The 25,074-nt window shown below is 37.2% G+C and overlaps 3 protein-coding genes, 1 long non-coding RNA gene and 1 pseudogene across 5 annotated transcripts; 4 read left to right on the forward strand and 1 right to left on the reverse strand.

The window, feature by feature from the left end:
• Position 1: 1 nt before the first annotated feature.
• Positions 2-2,755, forward strand: LOC110062385 (uncharacterized). Of its 2 annotated transcripts, none has more exons than XM_089291781.1 (2): positions 2-243; positions 1,838-2,755. In XM_089291781.1, exon 2 carries the CDS (start codon positions 1,898-1,900, stop codon positions 2,495-2,497), a length of 600 nt encoding a protein of 199 aa, XP_089147907.1. In that variant the 5' UTR covers positions 2-243; positions 1,838-1,897; the 3' UTR covers positions 2,498-2,755. The 2 variants fall into 2 exon arrangements, with proteins under 2 accessions (XP_089147907.1, XP_020624924.2); XM_020769265.2 differs by having other exon boundaries at positions 2-110.
• A 1,907-nt stretch (positions 2,756-4,662) lies between these two features.
• On the reverse strand, positions 4,663-21,183 carry LOC110062380 (protein STPG4-like). The gene is made up of 7 exons (XM_089291780.1): positions 21,010-21,183; positions 20,738-20,815; positions 17,974-18,234; positions 11,428-11,501; positions 10,492-10,546; positions 8,303-8,422; positions 4,663-5,010 (listed from the first exon to the last, which is right to left on the reverse strand). The coding sequence occupies exons 1-7, from the start codon at positions 21,181-21,183 to the stop codon at positions 4,888-4,890; spliced, it is 885 nt and encodes a 294-aa protein (XP_089147906.1). The 3' UTR covers positions 4,663-4,887.
• Positions 8,416-9,694, forward strand: LOC149111070 (uncharacterized). The gene is made up of 2 exons (XR_016207906.1): positions 8,416-9,167; positions 9,362-9,694. It is a non-coding gene; the product is annotated as an uncharacterized LOC149111070 (long non-coding RNA).
• Positions 13,363-16,629, forward strand: LOC149111071 (uncharacterized; annotated as a pseudogene).
• LOC149111072 (uncharacterized) lies at positions 21,130-23,982 on the forward strand. Its single transcript, XM_089291782.1, has 3 exons — positions 21,130-21,233; positions 21,755-22,026; positions 23,465-23,982. Exons 2-3 carry the CDS (start codon positions 21,780-21,782, stop codon positions 23,554-23,556), a joined length of 339 nt encoding a protein of 112 aa, XP_089147908.1. The 5' UTR covers positions 21,130-21,233; positions 21,755-21,779; the 3' UTR covers positions 23,557-23,982.
• Positions 23,983-25,074: the final 1,092 nt, after the last annotated feature.

A 25,074-nucleotide genomic window follows, 5' to 3' on the forward strand; every position in this document is an offset into this window, starting at 1 on the left:
GACCCCACTCCCCCTCCACATGTTTAGTACAGAAATTCAGTAACACTTCAGTCACTGAAAATTCAACGAGCATTGACGACAGATTGCTGGTTAACTCCGAGCCAGGGGAGGTACGTCAATAACATGGTATTTTCTTGAGTGTCCCACCTGTTCACAAGTGCAGATGGCTAAATCACACGCAAAGGGCGCATAGCACACTGGGCTACTGGCTCGTTAACAACGCAACTTCTTTTGAGCAGAAGAGTGAGTAGCGACTTCCATAAGTTTAAAAAACTGTTATTAATAATTTACTCGAAAAAATTGCTTGATATTTCTTGATTAGCGAAGAGCGGTGCAGCTCAAGTTTCCCCGGGGTATCCAATCGATGGAATCGATAATCGATGACAGGAGCATGTGTGACATCTGTTCGAGGTTGCTGAGCCAATCGATAGCAATCGATGAACGGTTTTTGTGTGGTTATCGATTGGTCATCGATTGGCCGATACCAATCGATACCAATTAACTAATTTTATCGATTGATATCAATTGATCGACTGAATTTCCGATCATTGGTTTCCATCGATTGGATACCCTGGGAGTTTTGCATCATAGCGAGTTCTCACGGAGTTCGAACCAATTAAAACTCACTATAAATTTTCTAGTTTGAGTTCACCCCTGAATTTTGTGTTTGAGTAAAAACGCTCACTAGTCTTGACTATGTCTAGTTCACTTTAAAACTTGTTAACGGTCGCCATTTTGAAATAACATATGCGCGAGGTTTTTTTTGCGAGATCTGGGGCGACCGGAGACAGTATAGTCATGCGAAAGCGTGAGAGATCCTGAGTGATTTGAACAGTAGCCCAGCTGCCAACCTAAATTTCTTCCTCAGGTGTGACCTGATCACTTCGCTGAATGTTTGATTACAAAAATTTGATTGATATTAGTGTCTCAAGGAAAATCTAAACAGAAAGAAGGGGGATGCCTCCAGGGCCCCTTCAATCTCATTCCCAGTCTTTGTTCCCCTTGACCAGTGGTCAGAAAATGAGAGCTCTGGAAGCAACCATTTTGAAATAACCGCAGTCTGCATCTTTGGCGCATGCCTGAAATGGTTGCTCCCAGAGCTCTTGTTTTCCGACCGCTGGTCAAGGGTAACAAAGACTCTGGGAACGAGATTGGGGCCCCTTCCCTTATATGACAGGGTCTTCTTTTGTTAGTGTGCACAAGTTCTGCGCATCACACAAGGCATGGTTTAAGCGCCATGTGAAAGACTGTCAGAGAAGCCAAAAGCCCTGTTGCAACAATTTTGTTATTAAAAACATACCAAAAATGGTTTTTATGTTACTATTTACCATGAAGTTTTAAGATTTTTATAAACATGTTTGCTTTTCTGTATGTAAAGGCAACTTCTAAGGAAATCTGTGAAGAAATATTCTTTCCTTCTTTTTTTTAGAAAAATGCTGATGTCAGCATTTTTGCTGAGATTCAAGGCTAATTATCTCAAAAAAAATGCGTGGCTACCCCAGTTTTCTTTGTGGATCCCAATAGCCCTTGCAAAGATCTACTTTTTCTGCATGGTCCTAACCTGGCAGAAAAACCTTCATATTTAGTAAGCACTGTCCTTAAATCTCCAAAGTCACAGCTAGGGCTATGGATGGTTACCCTACCTGCATTGTCCATGAAAAAATAAGACATGTGACAGCCCTTGAGTAACCCTAGCACTATGGTTATCCTACCTCCTTGTGAATAGGGCCTTAGAATGATTAGAAGTTTTGTTATGGAATAGGCGGTACAATGATGGCAGTCAACTTTGTTTCTACAGTTTTTCCTTCATTTTGATGTCATTTTCTCTGGTTTGCAGAGTAGTTTACTTGTTGGCAAATACTTGACAGAGATTATTCCAAGGCTTAGCTCTCACAAGATGCTTAAACTGAACATGCTAACAAGTCCCAGCTTGCAGACTCTGTTCTTAGCAACAAGAAAAGGTTTTCGAAGAAACATCCTTCCCTTGACGCAAAAAGTTCTGTCACTGTTACCTGGAAACATGAACATCTATATCTTAAGGTACCTATCAGGGACAACCAACAAGCCTTTACACCCTGCTGGAGGCAACCATTATAACAGTGTTTACATGTGTACAGATTCTTCAGTTTCCAATGCCCCACCAGTTAAAGTAAAATGGGGCAAGTCTCATGAAACTGTGAAAGAACTTCTTGATTTCTTTGAGACTTCAAAACATTTATCAAACACGACTGATCTTGTTAATATTCTGTACAAGATTGCAAGGGATGTATGGCATGATGAGAAACAAAGGAAGGAGCTACAGAAGCTAAGAGGAGCCTCCCTACTAGGATGCAATGTGTTTAGGGATCTGTTGAACCACCTCGATGATAGTATTGCAACCTCAGACTTAGATGAGAAGCTTGTTGCCAAAATTATCTGGTCCCTTGACAAAATAGGTGAAACTAATCATTGTCTCTACAAAAAGTTTGAGAAAGGAAAGATTGTTCTTTTCAAATAACATGGTAGAAAATTCCTGAGTTGTAAACAAGTGTACTAGAAGGCGGGCTAAGAGATAATTTTATAGAACTAACCTACATGACCAAATGATGTGCGTAGTATTGTGTGATGATGTTAACCCTCAAGAGCATAAGCACTGTAAAAGTCTTTGTAAGCAACTGATTTTTAATAGATAACCAAAAAATGAATGATTTTGTAGGATTTCTTTTTTTGTGTCTGAGTTTCAAATTAAAAAGAAATAAAATTTTCTTTCAAGTGATATGACCATTCATGTCATCACTGCATTGACATGCTTAGTGCTGTCCTTCACTTAATATTTGCAGCTCATATTTGCACCTCTGGTCTAACCAATTTTACATGTATTGTAGCTTATTAAATGTCAAGCTATTCCTGGAAAATTACAAATTTACAAAATGTAAGGTCAGTGAAATACAATTCAATTGTCATGACCCAATAGTAAGCTGGGCACATGTCACATATGAACTTAGTAAATTCCTCAGCTTGCCCAGAAGTCTCTCTTCAACTCACTGTTGCCTGGTTCACAGTTGAGATATAACAATGAAAACATAGCAGCATACATGTAAGAAGGATGTCGTGTCATTGTCGTTTGCAGTGTGAACATCCTGACATATAATGACTAAGAGCAACTTAATGGCATGAACTAAGGAAAGAACTGATCTTTTCCTTACGGCCTGGTTCACATTACCAACATAAGCTATTATGTTGCTTATGTTGTTATGTTGCTAGTGTGAATTAGGCCTTAGAGTAAAAAAAGAATAAGTCTGCATATGAACCAAGTGCCCCATCAGGCTGGAGCTCATCCTGGTTTCCCTAGCATGAAGCAACTAGGAGTGTTTCTACTCCCTGTCGCTACTCTGCAGCAGGGTTACCCCCAGTTTTAAGTTTGCCAGTACCCATTTACACCTGGGTGGAGAGGGGCATTGTGAAAGTAAAATGTCTTTCCCAAGAACACTAACACAATGTCCCAGGCCAGGCGCCCATTTCTTGAAAAGCCCAGGAAACTTTTTGGGCCCACAAAGCCATTTTTAGATCATCTGTACCTAAAAACCTAGAGGTTTATACACCTGAAACTCCTTGTATGAAGGGAACCTCTGCTCATATTAAGAATATGTGAATAAAACAGCTCTGTAATCATAAGGTTTGAGATCTTGTTATGGCTTTCAGGGTGTGAAAACTTTTTGGGACCTTCGAGAAACAGGCCCCAGGACTTAAAGCTGGAGCACTCGATCTGGAGAGAAGTGCACTAACCATGAGGCCACTGTGCCTCCCACACAGGCATTAGAGTGCCCAACAAGATTAGGGAAGTCATAGGTTTGAATCCAAGCTTGTGAGATCATTAGAATGTGACTTATTTCTCAGAAGTGCATCAGAGAAATGCCCTGTATGAAAACAAACAAATCATTTCAAGACTTCATTTGCCCATTAATAAAAACAAGACTTCAAGTCAACTTCATGAAAACAAAAAGAGACAAGTGTAGGAAACTTCTCCAAAACGTTTGCAGGACTTTGGCCTCCTCAGTACTTCACTTTGAGTAGAGACATGCACACAAATTCAGTTGAACACAGACAAGCACACAAATTCAGTTGAACACTTATTCAGTTTGTTTGATTTTCAAATACTGATGAACTAAATACATACCCTTTTACTGCTACATTAAATGCAGTACTTGGGAAATTCACAAGGAAAATTCCATTGGTGTCTGTTTCAACCCAGCTCACCTGATTTCCAAACCAGTGGCTGATTCAGTAATATCACTTTCAATTGATTAAAAGTTAGTACATTCTACTTCATGTAATCCAATAACCATTAGGAAATTCCAAGTACAGGTAACATTATTAGATGGAATTGATTTATCAAACACAAGAGTCAGTGTTTCATCACATTTTTCAACAGGAAATGGATGGGTGATTACAGATGGGTACAGCATGAAGTACAACTTATTTTTCATGAACTTCTAGGTGTTTAGAAATGGTATTAACACTTTCTTGTGTTTGGTGTATCATGCCAATGAAAGCTATAACAGCTATGAAGTAACAAGGGAAATAAAGAGTCAAAATAAATCTATGCTAAATAAATTAATTATTGAGTTTTAGAAATATGTCAGGTAAAAGGGCTTTACTGAATTAGTGAATATTTACACTGTCTTGTGATTGTTCCTTAAAAGTTTTATTTGCATTCAAACTTTCTAAAATGGAAATAAACCTATTTACAACTTTTTGCTGTGCATGTGCCAAGAGTATCTTGTGACCTTTTTACTTGACATATAACATGACAGTAATTCCTGCTTGTCAACTCCATAATCCTACTTTACAACTACATCTTATGCTTCTCACAAAATATTCCTCTCCACATATAAAAAGTAGATTCTATCAATAATATTCTCCGTAAGTTCCCGACGTAAAAAAAAGCCCATAGTTTCTTGCCATTTTCTTGATTGTGTCTGGCATAGGTGTCTGATATGTTTTACAATATGTTCCAGGACCAGGGGTTTTCTGTAAAAACAAGAAAAACGAAGTTAAAACTTTAATTAGTCTCCTTTGCAGCCATCGTTTGGGGTCATCATGCAACACTCCCCCAAAGAATGATCCCCCATTGTAACCACAAGAGTTAATTTTTAGTGCAGAGTGCACTATTGGGATGGTTTAGGGGGCTGCTGTTCGCTAAGTCGCTGACGCCATGAGGTGTAAACTTTAACGTTTGTTTAATTAATTAATTTCAATTAATCAATTAGCCTTGTGGAAAGGGGGGGTTGGGTGCGGAAGGTACCCGAGTGCATTACGCAAAACGTGTCATACTTATGTTGCTTTCTTTGATCAGAGGATAAAAATATATATATGATTTTGCAAATCTCATGCTATCCTTGTGGTGCCATTCTCTCAAGAACAAAAGCAATTTGCTCCAAATGCATGTGCAGATTAGTTAGCATCAAAGTGGACTATATGTTAGGTGAGAGATACATTTCATAACATATAAGACACATGTGTTCTAGCATTGCTAGTGTGATAAACTCTGTTCTCGAGTTCAGATGCATGTTTTTTTTTAATTTTTGTAATGAGTGACATCACACTCTTGTTTTGGCTGGGATAGCAGTTATATTTCAGGTAACATCAGTTCTCTTTTTTTAGTGCAAAGAAAGCTACTGTGACTGCGTATCTTCTGGAATCTTCCCTAGCTCAATTCAAGAAATGTCATCTGCAGTTTTATAACTATTGTGTGTTTGCCAGGGTTGAAATAGAGAATGGGAACATATTGCTTCTCCTTAGCAGCTTGTTTGAAAGAGAGCCCAAAGATCATATTCAGCCGAAACTTTTCCGCATTGGTTACATGTAAAACTAGTAAATTTGTGACAAAAGAAACTTTGTTATTATTGCCGCAGACACCGTGACACTTACTGAAATCTCCAATTAATTTCATCAGTCGATGAGGTGACTTGCTCACCGATGTGGGATATAATTTCGGTCCAGTAAAGATCTCTACCTTCAATACTTCTCGTTGAAACGCTCCTCAGTCGTATTACTCGATAGCGTTGTGTATTAGTTTGATGTAGTTTTATTATTCACACCAACTCGGCTGGCAACAGAATTAGAACGCACTATTCTGTGATGCGGCGTGACTATTTGATAATTAGATCAGTTCTTGTTTATCAGTGAAATGAAAATTTACATTTTGAATAAAACAAAATTGTTCCTCTTCGACTTTTCAGCAGATATTTAATATTCCATTTATCTCCAGTAGTAAGTTAAAAAAATGCACATCTTATATTTTCATGGAAACAAAGGTATCCTGTTGCATACATTCACGAGGAAAACAAACGCATCAAATTACAAACGGCGTGAAAAGTGATGCTACAAAATGAACGAAACTCAAGATAAAATACCACAATAAATTTAAAACCGTCTTGACAAACGGTAATTGTTAACTATTTTTGGGCAAAACAAAAACATGAAACATGCACATGGCTAAGATTATGTCTTATCAAGTTTTTGAATGCTCATATTCTGCAAAGGGGAAAAGGCCTAGTTGACTACCTAGGGAAAGAACAGCAGGGGTGAGGACCTGTGTGACTACTGCATCAGAGCGGTAAGTTACACTCTGCACTACCTGAGATTGTCTCACTAGTTTTTTGTTGGTTGCCTTGTCTTTTTTTGGTCTTTGTTATAAGTTCATTTTGCATACTTAAATTTTCATGTAGTTTTAAATGTACTTGGAGATTAGTTTTTTTTATGTCATATGTTATGTATCCATTTACTGTTAATCACTTAACCTCATAAGTCTATTCTTTTTGTTCAAAATTCTGTTTATAGCATTGTAATTTTCTAGTTTGTATTCAGTCATTGTCAGTTACAGGGTGTTATACAGATCTTGTAAGTAATCATGTTTTCCTTTCCATTGTTTGCTGTTTCTCATATTCAGTTGTTGTATTTTTAGTTCATAATTGAAGTTTAAGTTCGTATTATTTTATTCATTCTGAATTTTTTTTTTTTCTAAGTGGATCATTAGAGTAAAAAGAGGAACTCAAACTGTACTGGGGTGTTGTTTACACCTATCATCTTGTACATATTATAATAGACGACTGCGGGGGCTGAGCCAAGGGAATACAATGTGGCCCAACAACTTGTTAGTAAGGCAGAACATTTGCCTCCAATGATGGCTTTTCCTGGAGACCTTGCAGTCTACATTGGATCCATACACTGAGAAATGATCACCAATAACCCTAGACGTTTTTTAATGGATGTGAATTATTCTCAAAACACAGGAAACAGAATGCAATATTGTGAAGTTTATATGAAATAATTCATATATGAACAGCGGTTGTAGATAAAAGTGAAGAATGATCATCGCAGTAAATTTTCCAATTTAAGCAATTGGAAAGAAGAAGAATGAAAAAATCAGGGCTTCAACGGGATTCGAACCCGTGACCTCCGCGATACCAGTGCAATGCTCTACCAACTGAGCTATGAAGCCACACATTTGCTTAAATTGGAAAATTTACTGCGATGATCATTCTTTACTTTCAGAATGCAATATTGTTACTAAGGTGGTCACATGCAAGCCTACAATGTAGATTATCATGCATAACAATATTCGGCTTCTGTCAAAAATGATGAACTGAAGGCCTCAGTGTTAATAATCAAAATGTCTTTACATCTGAGAAGTTCAGTACCAGTAACAGCAGATGAAATGTATCATTTATTGTAAGGTAATTAATCACACTATACAAAACCACATTTTTTCAGCACAAAGAGGTGATGTTTACCTGCTGTATGTTTCTTCTTATTGTTATTAATAATTTTTAAAATTACTTTCGTTTTTGTGTTTCTCTCCCTCCAACAGTACCTTTGTAGGCTAATCAACCTCCACCCCCTTCCCTGTGAGTACTGTAGTGCACTGCACAGGAATATATGTAACTAAATTGAAGCCAAGAAGTCACAGCATGTAGCATCATCCCTATGATGTGATTGGTTAAACAAGCTGGTTAATTTAAATGGGGCATTCTTTCCTGCTCAGGATTACCCATGTTATCCCACTTAAATGGTGAGTTCTTTTACACTCCATTTTTATGGCATTGTTTGGTCAAGACACATGGATGTTGTCCTTGATTGTGTTAGCATTATCATGGACCTTGACTGTGTTTTGGTCGTAAAGAATAGATCTTGGTCTCTTGCATGATTAATGACCCATTCATGTATTCTTGATCAAATGGAGATAAAGACAGCCAGAACTATTGTAAAACAGTGATAGCCATGACTGCATTTGCTAAACATCAACAAGCACATACAGTACCAGGACATGAGGTTGTGCAAATCTTGGAGTTCTTGACTTGAATGGTGATGTAACATTTGGTCCTTTTGGTAAAATGGGGTCTTTTGAAAGTTTGTACTGTCCAGGAGGGGGACCTTCTCTCTGGAGAAAAGAGCACATTAAGCAGGTTTCAAATCAAGTGTACATTTAAGAAAAATTGAAGTTGTAATCAGTAATGATCAATTTATTTCTTTGGGTTCAATAGATCTAGAAGTGACTGTCCCCTTATAAATGCCTTAACCAGGCCTACCCAGATCTTAATTCACTTAAGGTTTTCCTACCTTTATCGTTGTTGATCCCACCCAATGTTCCCCACTTTGCCAACTTGTCAGCCAGTCAGTTCAAACCACACAACCTTTGATGTTTACTTGTCAGAAACTTGTTACCATATGCAATGTGTAATCTATTAAGATAGTTCATAAATGTACATGGATATCAACCAAGTGTGTGCCCAAGATGGTTGGATGTTGGCCAAGTTCTTTTTTTTTTTTCATGTTTATGGACAAAAATGGATGTATGGGCTTTGATGAACCTGCCTAGGTTCTGGAGAAAATCACCAGAAGTTCACCACCAGAAGTTCGAGTAACAAGGGGACAAAAATCTAGTACCAAGATTATTTAAATCTTATTGCAAACTTCTGTACGACTGTTTTAAATATTCTCTCAAAAAAATCATTTCTAGCAACACCAAACGTCGAAAACAAATGTTGAACTTCATATGAAACACTTGAAAGTACTGGTGAAATGAAACTGATGATGAAATTTTGCCTGTGTTTGCAGAAGTTCTCTGAACTTTGAAAGTTATTTTCTCTTGTTCCCACAGGAAACTGCTTTCCATGTTATTTCAGGTAATTATTTATGTATTTAGCTTTAAGAAAATGTAAAAATGACTGTAAAATACTTAAAATTATTCTGGTACCAGATTTTTGTCTACTAGAACCTGAAATTGCTCCATTTCCTATCGGATTTCATCTTAATGTTCTTTCATACCAAGATTTATAAACTGAACAGAAGTGTGTTGATTCTCATTATTTTGCTTCAGAAAAGTATCACTGAAGACCACCTGCAGGAGATGGAATCACTGGGTTATCCTGGTGCTGATTGTTCCAAATATTCATGAGCCAGTGATGTATGCTGCAGTGAATTCAAACAACTGAATATCTTCTATGGCACTACTTACTGTATAGAACAGTATAAAGACAAACCCCTATAAACTGTTAAACAGCCGGGGAAATGGGAGGTGGCTGCTTCATAGGGGTTTCATCAGGAATTAGCATAAGGTTCAGAAGAAATGTTACTTTACTCAAATTTAAGTTACATGGTTTAAGGCAACATGGAATCATGTGAAGACAATAATAAACATGTGTTTGAATTGCTTTATCAGAGGTCAATTTATATTTTGGACTCTTATCTGTCATTCCCTTTTCCAAAACAAAGTATGTGTATTAATTTGGGGATGGCTGCTTAACAGGAGTGAGGACAATAGAGCACCCTAAGGCCAAAAGGAGGCCACTATAGAGGTGACAGGTAAACAGGGGTTCTATTTCCAGTATTACATGTATTTACACTATTCTTTTTACTGTTAAAAATTTTGTGACTTTGAAAACTGGGGGAGGCAGCTCCACAGGTTTGACTGAAATTCTGCAGCGTTTCTATTTTGCAGCCACAACTTATATTTGCACTCAAAATCATGTGATTACCTACAAATCTAAATAGATACTTATTTATGTAATTAAAATTATATATCACTCATTATGTACTGTAACATGTTTCTAGGAAGTAAACATCAATTAGGTGGTGATTTGCAGTCTGAATGAAGAAATCACAAAGAGTAATCAAGTGTTCTGATTTGAGAAATATTAAGATTCCCTTATTACAATGGTCTTAGCACATATTTTATGATGTACTGTATGCTGGCAATAGGCAATTTGCATGATGGCGTCATTTGACTACGACTACCAGAATCCTTCGCATTTTCCGTTTCTTATGCTAATTAGGGCAATTGTTATTTAAAACCCACTGGGAAATCAAAATTTAAATAACAAAGAACAAACGAAAGGAATTCAGGTAGTTGTAGTCAAATGACGACAACATGCAAATCTGCTATTATAATGTCTACTGTGTTTTTGACAGTGAAGTACAATTATAATGTGCCTGGCTAGCATCCCTTACTGGCTTAAAGTAGACCGTTGGAAATCTGTGCTCTTGGGACTTGAACGCCGGATGTCTATATTAAAAAGAAATGAACAATCTAACATTGAACAATTCATCATTCATATAACTTTGTACCTTTGCACAGTTTTCTGTAAGCAATCTTTTTTCATGAATTTATATTGTATATTAAATTCCAGGTCATTCTTGGTAAGGCTTTATATGTGGGAAAAAAAATTGAATATCTTTTTCATTCTGAACAAACCAACAAATTTGTAGTTCATTTACATTCCAAGCACGCTTTTATACAACATTGAATTCATTGCTTTTGAGATTCTCCATATCCTCTTTTTCATTGGTTAATGATTATTCTCTTGGGTTATTTCTTTCCACTGTGTTGTTCCAGAAAATATTCACACCCCTCCCACAGAAGGTTTTTTTGGTTTGAATCTCCTATCCCTCTTGAAATTCTGGTTTTGGTTCATAGTCATTCCTTCCTTTTTCTGGAACCACACATTTGGAACTCCAAAAGATGCATTTTATTTTAAAAGGAAAGAAAGACTGTTCTATAAAATTACAAGAAAGTGGAGGGGTTTACAGGATATGCCATGTTGTTTTTGTACTCATAATTTATGCACAATTAAAAGCATGATTTTCATTTAGTATACAGAACGCAAGCAAGTGGATCTCAGTACACTCCCATACTTTTTGATTGCTTCCCCATTAACTGGTACGCAATGCCAGGCAATTTTTGAAAAACTTGAGAAATTGAGGTAGTTTGACCTAATAAACAGATAGTACAATTCAGGGGAGCTCCATAGCAGCTTTAGGTGGAAAAAAAATAATCTTTCACACTGCCATGCACATGCTCAATCTCAGTCATTTTCCTTCTGATTTGCCAGTGAAACTTGGAGTCATAAAATGACAAAAACTTTGACTTGGACAAGATTCACTTACTTTGATGGTAGCTTTGGCACATACTTATAGCCAGAGTAATATGTGTTAGGGCTTATTTGACTATTCACAAACTCCTACAAAAAAATATAGAGATTGAAATGATTAGAAACACAATTAGGGGTATGGAATGGTCTTTGCCAGCATTTGTGAGCATGCAAGCAGTGCTTTTATTTTTGCCAGCAGGAGCAGTGATCAAATTTGTCTTGTGAGCAGTGAGCATTATAGAAAATACAGATGGCGAGCAGCAAGCACCTCATAACTTTTCCACTTACCAGAATATCTCTTTTATTAAAGGAAAGGTTGTTTTGCGCCAGGTAATCTGGCTGACGCCTCCAAAACAGGACAATAGGTGCAATTGTGGTTCAACCAATCCTATACCCGGCACAAAATAGTCTGGAAATTTAGCGCAGACTTTTTCTCTACGGATTTATATACATTGGGGTAGAACAGTACCATATAGGGCAGGGCAGGGCAGGGCAGGGTTGAGTAGACTACAGTAATAGAACTGAGTCTCAACTATGCCATATAAAGTGTTGCATTGTGAGACTTTGATTCCTTTTTTGCTACAGATATTTACTCTACTCTACTCTACTTGACCCTTCCTTTCTACGAAAAAGAGTCTCTATTCTACTCTATGTACTCTACCCTTCAGTCCAATACAAGTGTGGGCCAGATTTGGACACACTATTTGGCATAGAAGTTTTCGTAGAGTTCTACGCCTATATGCCTATGGCTCACCCCTAGCCTTCTTTTTTTGCCAGCCTTTTGTGGCATGTTCTTGGCCTATTTTTAATTTTCCCTTGTCTTTTTTCCTAATGTGCGTTTGCGTTGCCTTGGCAACCAATGTATTATTATTGCCAATTTATTCCACAATGTACAAAATGATACATCCAAACGGGTTCTCGACAACTTTCTCACTTTCTTGTATGAGTTTTTCCTCGTAATGCTGCCGCATAATGTGCTGCTATTTTTTGGACGATTTAATCCCATTTTGAGGTTTATCTCATCCATCCTTTGAAATTTACAGTTCAATTTTTTTATACTTTTTTGGTTAATTCGCGTTTCCTAATATATATTTAGTTAAAACTTAAATTTTTCTTCCCTTATTCTTCCTACTGTAATATATCCTTACCGCTATTGTCTCTACATTTTTCTTTTAAATTACTTCTTTACACTGATCTACTGTTTATTAAAATTTTGTACCCTTCTACGCCTGTACGCCTGTACGCCTCTACGCTTCAACCTTTCTATGTTTCTACATCTGTACGCCTCTACGTTTCTACACCTGTACGCGTGTACGTTTCTACACCTCTACACCTCTATTGTTGTACTCTAAACTATGCGTTTGTAATTTTGTATGCTACGTCTTCTAACCCTCTTATTTTTTTTTTTGGTTCTTTACTTTGAGTTTTGGTCACTTTTTTTCTTTCCGCACGTATTTATGTACCAACAGCAAAACCCTTGCCCTGTAATTTTCATTAATCATCTGTAGCAATATACTGTTTTCGGATCTGTGTTTTTTTGATATGTAAACTACTTGGTTCGCAGGCTGTTACTTACAACATCTTTTTGGCGTTATCATCTATATCATGCAGTCAAACTCCTTGTCCTTCCATTTTCTCTATGTTTCAAAATCATGTATCTTTCCCAAAAATTTCAATGTTTTCAAATCATAATCTTCCGATCACCTATTACCCATTCCGGCTCTGTATTACACCATTACTGTTCCTGAACTCCCATCACCTCGATTGCTATCAAAGTTTTAAAAGTTGCCAGAGTGGTTTTTAGCCAAAAGGCCCTTTTGCATGGTTCACCACTTTTTCTCAGAGCATTCACTTTTTAAAAGTTTACTTTTAAAATAGGCGGAAACTTGTAACGTATTTAGCTTTATAATTTCCCAATGATTGTATTAGAAGGGGATAAAGTCTCACCTTCCAAGTCTTGCTATAACAATCTTGCTATGCAGATCGGTACTTTTTGCTTGATATTTTTGAATACATTAGTTCTTAATCTTAAAAAGAGATTTTGTCATTGCAGGTGTCTATTGCTGATTCCACACAATATAAAATGGAAAGCGAGAGAGCATTATAGAAATTTTTTTCTAGTATATTAATCAGTAAAAAATTTCATCTTCCCACCTATACTCCTCCTCTTGTTTCAAACCCTGTTTACACACGCAATTCTCCTGTCCCCACTCTAAGCAATTATTTTTAAGTTTTGAAATTGCAACTTATGTATCACACGCATGTTAGAGCAATTCATCGTCGCTAGCACTTGCAAACGAAATTAACGCTGTAAACGAGGAAGAGCTGTTGTACAGTGAAGACGAGCTGGAGAGTGGCCAACGACCGCCAACCCGCAAACGCCCCTCAGAGATGTACAGCCCTAAAGTCACCAGCAAAAGAACAAGATATGACGACAGCACCATAGCCTTGAAGAAGAAAATTGAAAAATCTGAAGATTCTATCCAGAAGCTTAAGGCGCACACTGAAAAGAAAACATGTCCAAAATCATTACGATACAACGTTCGAGCAAACATTGTGCCGGACGAAGACTTCAAGCAGGACATAAACCACATCAGAAAGGACGCCGAACAAAAGCTGATTGGTGCATTAACACGTTTCCATCACAGGAAAATAGAACGCAACAAGAACAAACGAAGAAAAAAAGAGCAGAAAATGAACCTGGCCAAGGCAAGGAAAACTGACAATGAGAAACTTATCAAAAACTGGCCACTTCCGGCCAGAGACAATAAGCCTAAGGCACGTAGTGAGAATGTAATTACATTAGCAAACACGCTGATGCAGAGGATCAAGAAATTTGATGTATTGATGAAAAAGTTTGAAGAAAACCAGAATAAAGAAGATAAATCTTATCCCTGTTTTGTTTCTGACGAAACGGCAAAGGGCAGGGAAACACAAAAGTGCAAAGTTAAAAACAAGAAACATCATTACAGAAGAAAAATAACAAAGAGAGATAAAATCAAAAAATCTGCAAACAACAACCAGAAATACATTAAAAATCTCTCAGATTACGAAATGTCAACTGACCAGATAAATCTAATATCAAAGGGTTTAAAATTCATTCCTACACCAACCATGGGAGAAACTCGCATTAAGCGACAACTCCTACAAGACTTCAAACAATTTGAAAGGCGAATGCGCCTAAAATACATTTTTCATGGCCAAGAAAAAGAGCCACATCCCCTCTACGTTAAATCACACTGGGAACCACCAGTACAACCATCAGTCGCTCTAGAAAATTACCTAGAGGGAGTCAAAACAGAGCTTGCAGAAATTAAATTATCAAAGCCAAAACACAACCTGCCACACAAAGAATGTAAAGCTATCAGAGAGCTTAAAACAAATTCTGAAATAAACATTAAAAAGGCAGACAAGGGATCAACAACAGTCATAATGAACAAAAAAGATAAGATTGAAGAGGGCCAGGTACAACTAGACGATAAAAATAAGTACCTGCCCCTAGAAACATCTATGGTTAGAGAAACATTCAACAAAGTTCAAGACCTCATCAACGAACTCCACCGCCATAACTACATCGACAATATGACAAAGAAATGGCTATGTCAAATGCCAGACCTACTGCGCATACCAGTGTTTTACACACTTACAAAGATTCACAAACCTACACCTGTAGGAAGACCTATAATATCAGGTTGTGATGGTCCAACAGAACGAATATCATCATTTGTAGACTACATCCTTGAGCCAATAGCAAAATCACAAAAATCGTATCTCAAGGATACAAAAGACTTCATCAATTTCATAGAAAAGGCGAAAGTCCCACACAACACAATTATGGTATCACTAGACGTTACCAGCCTGTACACCAACATCCCTCAAGAAGAGGGTATTGAAACTGTATGCAAAGCATATGAAACATTCTATCAAGGAGAAACTCTGATACCAACCAATGCACTAAGGAAAATGTGTAGACTTATACTTCAGGAGAACTCCTTCCAATTTTGTGGAAGAGACTACCTTCAGACTCACGGCACTGCGATGGGCACTAAATTGGCAGTTGCTTTTGCCAATATCTTTATGTCCACAGTTGAAACCGAAATCATCAACAAGAGCAAAACGAAACCACTTGAGTGGAAAAGATATATCGATCATATATTTTCTTTGTGGGATACAACAAAAGAAGAGATTGATCTCTTTATCTTAGAAGCCAACAGGCATCATACTACCATTAAATTCACGGTTAATATATCAGAAAAAGATACAAACTTCCTAGACACTACAGTATTTAAAGGCGAAAGATTCTACGATTCTACGATCCTAGACATTCGCACACATTTCAAACCTACTGAAACCTTTCAGTACACGTATTTCTCTTCTTGTCACGCCCCCGGTGAGGCAAAGGGCTTCATCAAAGGGGAAGCCCTCAGACTTCTTAGAACTAACTCTTCAAAAGCACTTTTTGAAGAAAGCATTAATAATTTCAAACAACATAATTGAAAAGATCCTCGCAGAAGTCAAATTCTTAGAGAGAAAATACGCGCTTCGGGAAAAACAGAAGGTGCGAAAAATCATATTGCCTTTTGTCAGAAAATACAACCCATTAGTGCAAAATCTCAAAAAGATTTTAATCAGCAAATGGCATGTCATTGAGAAACAACCCCTGCTTCGAGAGATTTTTCAGGAACCACCCATTATCTCTTACATAAGAGGCAGATCTCTAAAAGATATACTCGTTAGAGCAAAACTATAAAGGTCAAACTAATTATACAACATCACGAAACCCGCAGGAGTCATGTCAGGCCTGTCACACTTTTAACGACAACAGCCAAAAAAAAAGAAAGAAAAAAGAGTGCATACTCGTACAAAGGAAAAAACAAAAAAGAAACAAAAAAAAAAAGAAAAAAAGAAAGAAAAGAAAAGAAAAAAAAAGTAAGCAAACAACCTGTGTGTAACGGTAAACCCTTTAGATATAAGGGCATTACCTGTGCGTGTAGCCAATATGGAAAATGGAAAATAGTAACAAACAAGTAAATGCTAAAAAAAAATGAACAGTTTTAAGCATAAGCGTCTTATCTATAAAGATTTTCTGCACGTAACGGCAGCTAAATAAAGCGATAATGTAACTCTGAAATCAAGAGATGAATTTCCACTGTAGCGTAATGTATGGTGCCACAATAATGAGGGGAACAAGCGTCCCTCAAACTGAATAGAAAATAAAGGATGTTATGGAAATATCGCCCATGGGAAAAAAAAAAGATTTGATAGAATTTGGACCCAATGTCTGTCCGTGCAATTAATAAACTCATTTGAGGGGAGTTTTACAGTGTAAGTAAACTTTTGAGGGAAGGTTCATTCAAACTCTATGTAAAGCCTTACAGGCGTAGAGCAGTACAGCCGTAGAGGTGTAGCGAGGTAAACACGTAAAAGTGGGTACAACTTTATACATGGAACATAAATGCTTCGGCTGTACCTACAAGAACAATGGGATAAATGTAGCAGTAAAAACAAAACAAATACATTACCTGTTTCTACAACTCTACGGCTGTACAAGGTAAAACCATAGAGGTTATAAATTACAGATATATAACAGTAAAATATCGTGGAAAATGATATAGCTTGCATCTAATTAAGTACTTGAAAGAAAAATGGGCAATATAAATCTACGTTTCGAAAAACAATAAATGAACAGTTGTTGTAATTATACATGTAGCTTAGATAAATAGAATATTACGTTTTCGCTCTATATCTCTAATAAGCAATATAAAGCTATAAGGATCTACCACTCTATGACTCTACGACTCTACGGCCTTACATGAGACTGCTAACTTTTGAAACTTGCATATATAGTCAATATTAATAAAACTAAAGCATACAGACGTACAATGCTATGAAAACTTCTACGGACAATTCAGTGTCCAAATTTGTGCCAGGTATAGTCCAATACCACAGTACCATAAAGCCCAATGTCCCCTCATACAGAAGTGTTAGCTTGATCATTACATAATGTCCACAACACAAATTAAAAACTAGTATTTTTTCTGAGAAAAAATCAAGATGGGTAATCATTTACAGTCCCATCATATACATACACAATCTGATGTCTCTTGTTAGTCTGTTTGATGTTTCTGAAATTCGTTCTTCAAGTTTCATCCAAGAAACTACTAAATAATGGGTTTAAATAGCCTCCAAATTCTGTGGTCTCTCAACGAGTAGGCATTGGCCAGATGCTCAAAAAGTTGGTTATTTCAAACAGTCCAGACTATCAGCTACATGTATCTTCTATAGTATCAATGGTGATCACTTACACCAAAAGCCATTTAAAGAGTGGCCATTGATCAGCATGATAATGTACATTGAGTATATACAACAAGCTGTTCTGTTCAGTAGTTCTTTGCTGGGGACACGATTTTTAACAAGGACAAAGAATCACAGATAATCTAGTGACATTTTGTGGTAAACTTACCATGCTAATCGTCATCTAGCTGGTAATCCAGTTATTAAATATTATTAATTCCACTCAAACAGTAACACAATGTCAAGTATTAAAAAAGAAAAACAATACCTTGTCGATATATCCTACTAGAGCTGTTGGAGTGTGGTATCTGTCACAAGCCTTGAAACTATAAGTTACTTGATGTTTATCCAGTTGATCTACAGATGTTCCATGTTTGTACAATCCAGGCATGAGAAGGTCACCTTTTCTAGAGGGGTCAGCATTTCTCTTTCTTCCTGCATTCTTAAAACCATAAGTAGTTCTCACAGGATTTCCATGTAGTTCCTCAACAAAATCTTTAATGTCATAGGTCCCAGGAACTGGTGTGTCCTGTTACCATGAAGACAAAACATTTAATAGACAGTACATTGGAAGATCTGACTGACGACATAAACAGGCTGTAGGGGCTTTAATTAAGACACCTAGCAAGGCCGTTTAAGTGAATATATGAAAGATCATAATTATATTTGAACTGCAGAGAAAGATATGAAGACACGATTGATCATTGCAGTTATTCATACAGCTTAAGCAGTTGTGAAATTTAAGACTGAAGAAAAAAATTCAGGCTTGACAGGCTTGAACGGGATTAGCTTGATAGCTCAGTTGGTACAGCACTGCACCGTTAATTTGGCTCATATCCAGGCTAAAAATATCCAAAAAATGCATCTTTGTTAAAAAGCTCCACGTGTCAATGGGTAAATAAAGGCCTGGAAGAGAACACTTTACGTTGAGTTAATTACTAACTGTACATGAAGATTTCAATGAGATAAGAAGGCCACATTGTAACATTGCAGTCTTGACATTCACTAGGCAAGAGCAGCTGAACATCAAAATAATGCTTTTGATCTAGTGAGAGCCAAAAAATAAAATTTTGACCTACATGATCAATTTCTACCCTGGGTCAAAATTTTATTTTTAACAAAGGTGGTTTTAGTTTTAATTTAATTTTCAGGAATCTTACTTTTCACTACAACCAAGTCAGGTAATGAGTATTTATACCTAAGGGTGAGGAAGCAAACATCACATTTGTCTTAAGGAGATCTCAAGCTTAGGGATTTGTAACATGAGGTCACCAATCTTGCAGGTGATCAATGAAATAACTGATGTTTTCAAAAGGCACTTAATGGTATATCAAGGAACTAACTGTGAATGTCTAGCAGGTCGTGCACTTTCAAAATGGCTTTATTAACCAATGTTTTGTGACAAATACTGTTACTACCGTGTGATAGTAATAAGGGCTCAACCTGAGAAAGCCTCAAAAAATACAAACTAAGAACCTCTCAGAATTTCAAAAATTAAGACCTACATTGTAAGAAACCCCAGAATCCCAAAAACTAAGACCTGACTTTGCTTTAATTTGAAACTTAAATCAACAATGCGTGTAATTTTTGCAGCCCAAAACTGATGTTTGCTATGAAGATCTGATTCCTGTTTGTCAATCTTTGATATTTCCCATTTGGACAGGCTACACTGTCACATTATTTTATGCATGTCAACCAAACTCCTGTACCTAAAAGAGTGACTGAAACAAGTTTCATGACGGTAGCAATTTTTTTTAGTGAGCTCAAAAGATTTGGGCATTGCAAAACCAAAACCAAGTGTCAAGAACAAGGCTGTTATTTTTTTCAGAGGGGCTCTTAGTTCTTTTTTTTTTTTTGAGGTTCAGAGGGGGTCTTAGGTCTTAGCTTTTGAGATTCAGGTGGGGTCTTAGATCTTAGTTTTTGATGTTCAGAGAGGGTCTTAGGTCTTAGTTTTTGCTGCTGGCTACTCACTGTCTAAATCAGAACAGATAGTGAGTAGCATAGCCAATCAGAGGACAACATTCTTGATAGTATGCTCCTTGATTTATGTTAGGAGGTGATAGCTGATTTGGCTTTTGGCCCTATAAACTATGACCTCATAGAAATCTTGAAATCATTTTTCACACTTTTTTATTACTTGAAAAAAAGTAATATTTTACAAGTACACTTCTCACATTAACGAGGCCCTGTTAGGGGTAAATTCCAACAAGTGACATGGCCTTGAAACGGCGACATGAGAGCCACGAACTGGCATCGAATACCAGACTGCTTCAGCGAAAATATAGGGAAAGCAACACCAATGGCAAAATAGACTGACAGCAAATTTTGGAATTGTGAATGCAGTGAATGTTTTTAAGATTTGAATGTACATTATTTGTCAATAACGGTTCAATAACCAGCCGCAACCAGGGTCTTTCTCCCAGTGACCAAGGGAGGCAGAGGAGAGAGAGCCTGGGAACAAGGTTGCTTAAAATAAATGCATGAGAAATGATAGTTTCAGCGTGAGAGTGTACAATTGAATTCTTTTGCGTGAGTCTCACGCTCATTTACTATGCATGAGACTTGAGAGCACTGTGTCAGTTTGATTTTTTTTAAATAAACAAAGATATTTTGATGTATTATATGTGTGGCTGACAGACAACATAGGAACCTTACGAAATGCCGCCATAGCTGCTTGCAAAATTCAGACAGGGGACATGGGTACCCCCCTAACAGGGTCTCATTACTACTAACAATCATGCCCACTAACTATTAGCAATCGAGGTCATAATAAAATCGTTAATTAGTTTTTACTATACTTATTCAGATATAATCTTACACCCCCCCAAGGGGGGAGGGGGGAATGGGTAAAAAAAAACTGGCATCCTATTATCAGTATTACAATTATTATTATCATTATTAACCTTCAATTTGCGCGGTGTCGGAATAGTTCTTACCAAAATTGTAGTGTTTATATAGGGTAACCCTGATAAGCAGGAAATGACATATTTATGCCATGCAACTCTTGTGTTCCCCACAAGCAAAGACACTACCTTCAGCGTCGATCGCCACCATTCCTCTCTATCTGACACAGGCTCTTCATAATACGGACTCTTGCTTCGTCTTCCGGACTACAAAGATAATCACGTTGAACTTTAGCTTACAAGCTAATAGGACTGCAAAACAGAACTTGCTCAAAATACCTGACGCAAGTTGTAGCTATAACGCGCAACACATGGACATACATACATACATACATACACATGGACCGTAAAACAGCATGAAAAATGTGCACTTATTCACTTGCTGAAACTTGTGAACTTACTAGAATTCCTAAGGGTGATCTAGGTTGTAGTGGGTAGCCAGTTGGTCCAGATTTCGGTTCTTGGAAATGTATCGGACCTCCGATGTTCGCCATGTTCAGAAATTCGAACTTTCCTATTCGTTTCCAAGGCAACCACCCCGGGATGAGATATCGCACCCAGATTCTTTGCGCCATTTCAGTCCAACAACACGGACAACGTGGGGAATCACGGAAGCAAGCATCAGGTAAGATTCAACTTGTCTAACTCTTATTTGACTCATTATATTGGTTGGAGAAGCCGTCCAACCTGCTACATCGATTTTTATTATACTGTTTGAAAAAACATTCACGGGGAAACAGGGCGTAGCGTTGTGTCTCCTCAGCTCTGCTGGGGGTGAGGGCGAGCTCAGCTGAGTAAACCAAAGCCTCTACGCGGACAACAAAGACGTCGCCAATCAACTTATTTTAATATCTTGAACTTAAATCTGTACTTTAATCATGTTTTCGAAGCATTTATAATTGAGCAATAAGGTTGGAGGTGTGTAGTTTTAATTGTAGTGGCATTTAGCACATCAGCTCAAACGCGCGAAGCGGTAAAAGTCACATTGCGGTTTAACGCCGAGGAGATGCGAATCACAAGTTTTTTTCCCCAGGAATGGATAAAATTGATTACTAGACTTAACGCGAGAGTTGCTGTTGATGGAATAAGCTGGATTTAGCTTGGCAAGTTTTGGAGTCTGTTCGAAAATAGCTTTTGTCTGACTAGGTGCCAATACCTTAAGTTTTGGCGAATGACTGACGAGCGGTTCCGAACCGGTCTGGAGGGAGAGGTGAACACGTCAGATTTGGCTGACCCTATGATCATGGCCATTATGACGTCACGGCGAAAGAAGCGCGCAAATGCACAAAATTTTCGAAAATGGCGTCGTCGCCTCTCGCCGATACAACTTTTTGAGGCAGATTTCTCCTATCATTCCAGCTTCAAATGGTATTGTATTTGGATCTCAAGGAGTGATTATCATTTTTCTTTCTTTAGAGGTAAGTAGATTTTAATTATAACCGAAAAATCTTGCAGAAAGTGTATTTAAAGTGTTACAGTCATCGCTCTCCGTTGGAAATATGTGGGGCAAAATTTTGACTATTCGCCCTGTAAAATTGCCCTATTTACGTGGTCGGTAACGTAAAGAAACGTGTAACTTGGTCACAGAATAGCTTATATGTATAGGAAAACATTGCATCTGAAGATGATTTTGAAGAATTAGCAGTAAAAATGATCAGTCCATTTGAGTATGAAATATCTGCGATCTCGTGCTCGGAGTGTTCTTTCACAAAACTGAAACCTTTTCACATATTCTGCAATGGGCCTAGCAAACAGAAATATTATCCACAATGAAGGAAATGAGAACTTTCACAAACAAGAACTTAAGCTTAATTATTTAAATAAGACAAAGCCTGCCTACTGCATAACGGTGGTTAAAATGCAAACAGAGGATAACATGCAGACTGCAGACTTTTTAAGAATATTCTATTCCCATTTCCTTTATATAGAGCTTGTGCTCTGTTTAGCCTGAAATATACGGCACAGGTTAGCTGGTGTATGGTTAGCTCGATCTCTATAAATGAAAATGGGAATATGATATTCCTAAAAAGCCTGCAGTCTACATTTTACCCGGGGTTTGCAGTCTAGTGTTGTAAGACTTTTCTCTTCTTCATAGGCCACTTTCGTGCTGCTTTGACCACAGGCTGGTAGTTCGGAGTATATTCAATTTCCCATAGGGAACCTCTGTGAAGGAGAGAGTACAAGGCCCCATTTATATGGTCTCGGGTACTGAAGGCAACCCTATCAGACCCTTCTGAGGCAACTTTATCAAGTGTTTAATATATGACATGAAGTGGTCCTTCCAGGATTACTTAAGCCTTTTTTTATACTCCAGTGCTCAGTTATCCTTCTTCCTTTGGCTTCCTTTCAGTCATTTGATCACTGTGGGGTTTTGTGAGTTAATTTTTATTTCTTCATACCATGAGTTGCCCCAGGTAGGCCAGTCATAGTATTTTGACGAAAAAAGGTTATCATGCCTACCAGGATTACCTTTGTTATGTTGCTAAAGGTGGCTTGTGTTTCACTTTCTCAACAAAACAGTGAAAGTTAGCTTGTTTAGGGTCACTGGGGCGAGGGCTTTCTTGGTTACCTAAGATCAAATAAGGGGCCTCACTGTCGGCTGCAATTACGTATGCTTATTTCGCAAAACTTGAGTACCAAACTTGGTCACCTTGAGTTCCTGTTGCTGAATCTTATTATGTTTACGAAATTGGCACTGTTGATCAACAATTTAGGTATTTGAAGTCTGATTTATTTTAATTCCTAAACAATATTGTAAATTTTCTTTAAGTAAGGATCCAAAAATGCTTTATGCAGAGTGATTGTTGTAGTTTGTTTGACATGCTTCAGAAAATTTTATTTTTCTTTTTTGTGCAGGTGAGGGTGCTGAAAAAAATTCTTTATGTGAAAATCTGAAGACTTCAGTTCAATACATTGATACTGGAAATGAGCTATTTAATGTTTTATAAATTATGATATTAGCTCCATGTACATTATCGCATTGTATCTGCTTGGACGGGACTTAAAGGTGGATGGGGGTTGGATCATTTAATTGTGAGAATTGCATTTTTTAATGGTAAATACATACTTGAGTTCATGGTGCTGGATCTCATTAGGAAATTTGTCTTTTAGTTTACATTTTCTGTTGAAAAGAGTTAGGGGCGATATGAAAACCAAAGAGGGAAGGGAGGTCATATAAACATTTACTGCAATTTTTGACTGGTGAATATTATGAGGAGTCTTATTATTTTGATCTTTTTAAACCTTAAGTTACCATCCTCCACTACCTTTGCAAGACCATTCAAGCAGGTCCCATTTCTGGCAGTACATGCAACCACCATGGAAAGCTATCTATTTATTGTCAATGTACTGTCAATTAAACATTTAAAACCCAATCCTGTGTGTTATTTGCTGGAAATGTACACTTATCATTTTCTTGAAGCCAAAAATAAACTCATCAATGCAAAAAGCAACAGGGGGAACCTGGGATGGAAGGAGCTGGGGATAAATCAGGCTTGACGTTCATGTTTACAAGTACAACCTCTCTGTGACACTCTTCTCGAGAATATTTCTTTGTAGTTCAGTTTATGCTTAGTGTAAAATAATTGTTAGAGCTATCTTTGTTCACATAAGATTTATGATGAAAATTAAAAGCATAAAGTATAAAGAAAAGAATTGATTATCATTTCAAACTTAGAGGTAGTAAAGCTATTACAGTTTGTCAAGACAGATACTATTAGAAAACAAGGGGTTTGGTTATAATAAGAGATCACCTGATATTGATCTTTCTAGCTTTGTTATAACCTTCTACTGAACTCTTTGTTTTGGCAAAAAGTCATTTTGGCTTAACAAGTTTCTCCTTGTTAAGTTAACTCTTATTGCTAATGACTTAGTATAGGAAGTATCCCTGTTCATACATCCTTTCCTCTTTAATTCACTTGCTGCTTGGAACCAGATTCTGTATTTTTTAGGTCTTTCTATATGACATCCTATGCAGTTGTCTTTTACAGTCTATACAGTCTATACTGAGAAATGAGAAATAAATAGAACCCAAAGCACCAGTTTAGGATACCTCTCTTGTCAGAAGTTCAGAAGAAGAAACAGCTTTGCACTGCATGCGGATGCCCGAGGAAACAGATCATGCTCTGATCTCATATTTCACAAATATTTTGACATGAAATGAGGCACCTTTCTGGGAAGAGGTCTGGTCCGTGTTATTCTGAATATCATCTGTTTCATCTAGGTCTCCTGTAGAGTGATTTTATATCATTTTACCATCTAAAATATCCACATGTCTGCTCGGAGCTGGTTGGGCTAGCAGAAGAAAATGTTATCTTTGACGGTTTTGTGGATAATTTAGCGCAGAAAAATAATTCCTTGGTACATTATTTACTTTCCAACCCAGCATATGACTTGATAGTTCAAATGCCTTTGCAAGGGAGCATTTTCTCATATTTCGAGGGTTTCGAGTATCAATCAGCGGGTCC

This window comes from Orbicella faveolata, unplaced genomic scaffold (assembly GCF_042242905.1).
Source record: "Orbicella faveolata isolate gen_17 unplaced genomic scaffold, um_ofav_v1 contig_24, whole genome shotgun sequence".
Classification (NCBI taxonomy): domain Eukaryota; kingdom Metazoa; phylum Cnidaria; class Anthozoa; order Scleractinia; family Merulinidae; genus Orbicella; species Orbicella faveolata.

Excerpts from the sequence above, each read along its gene's own strand:
- LOC110062380 (XM_089291780.1), bottom strand. The coding sequence starts at position 21,183 with ATGGCGCAAAGAATCTGGGTGCGATATCTCATCCCGGGGTGGTTGCCT. Across the intron at positions 18,235-20,737 it reads GGTGGCGATCGACGCTGAAG|GACACACCAGTTCCTGGGAC; the intron begins GTAGTGTCTTTG and ends TCATGGTAACAG. Across the intron at positions 8,423-10,491 it reads CAACGGTCTACTTTAAGCCA|AGAGAAGGTCCCCCTCCTGG; the intron begins GTAAGGGATGCT and ends TCTTTTCTCCAG.
- LOC110062385 (XM_089291781.1), top strand. The coding sequence starts at position 1,898 with ATGCTTAAACTGAACATGCTAACAAGTCCCAGCTTGCAGACTCTGTTC.
- LOC149111072 (XM_089291782.1), top strand. The coding sequence starts at position 21,780 with ATGACTGACGAGCGGTTCCGAACCGGTCTGGAGGGAGAGGTGAACACG. Across the intron at positions 22,027-23,464 it reads TCATTTTTCTTTCTTTAGAG|GTGAGGGTGCTGAAAAAAAT; the intron begins GTAAGTAGATTT and ends TTTTTTGTGCAG.